Source organism: Pterocles gutturalis, unplaced genomic scaffold (genome assembly GCF_000699245.1).
Source record: "Pterocles gutturalis isolate BGI_N339 unplaced genomic scaffold, ASM69924v1 scaffold43961, whole genome shotgun sequence".
Lineage (NCBI taxonomy): Eukaryota > Metazoa > Chordata > Aves > Pterocliformes > Pteroclidae > Pterocles > Pterocles gutturalis.
This window is the reverse complement of record NW_010099381.1, coordinates 1-244: the sequence shown is the minus strand read 5'-3', so window position 1 is coordinate 244 and position 244 is coordinate 1. Positions and strand designations below refer to the sequence as shown.

Sequence of the window (244 nt, the reverse complement as noted above, 5' to 3'; positions counted from 1 at the left end):
GTGGACATCAGCCCTTGGGCCACCCGTACGGGCCCCTGCTTGAAGTAGCCCAGCTCGTCCGGCTACCCGCAGAGGCGGTCGTGGCTGCTCTGCTGCTCCCTGCACACGTCCCAGATGCCCTGCTCATAGACGAGGTCACTGGGCTGGTTGGGGATGCGGCTCACCTGCCTCCAGCTGGGTGCCAGCGTGCCCGTGAGTGTCAGCAGGAGTCCGCAGGGGCACAGTACCAGCCCCACGATCATCG

At 66.8% G+C, this 244-nt stretch overlaps 1 protein-coding gene across 1 annotated transcript in view; it reads right to left on the bottom strand.

Moving 5' to 3' along the window:
- The window catches only part of CLDN23 (claudin 23), a 679-nt gene extending 437 nt beyond the window's left edge, over positions 1 to 242 (bottom strand). The window contains 1 exon segment of the mRNA XM_010076101.1: positions 7 to 242. Within this exon segment, the coding sequence (XP_010074403.1) occupies positions 7 to 242 (236 nt within the window).
- Between the last annotated feature and the right edge of the window lie 2 nt (positions 243 to 244).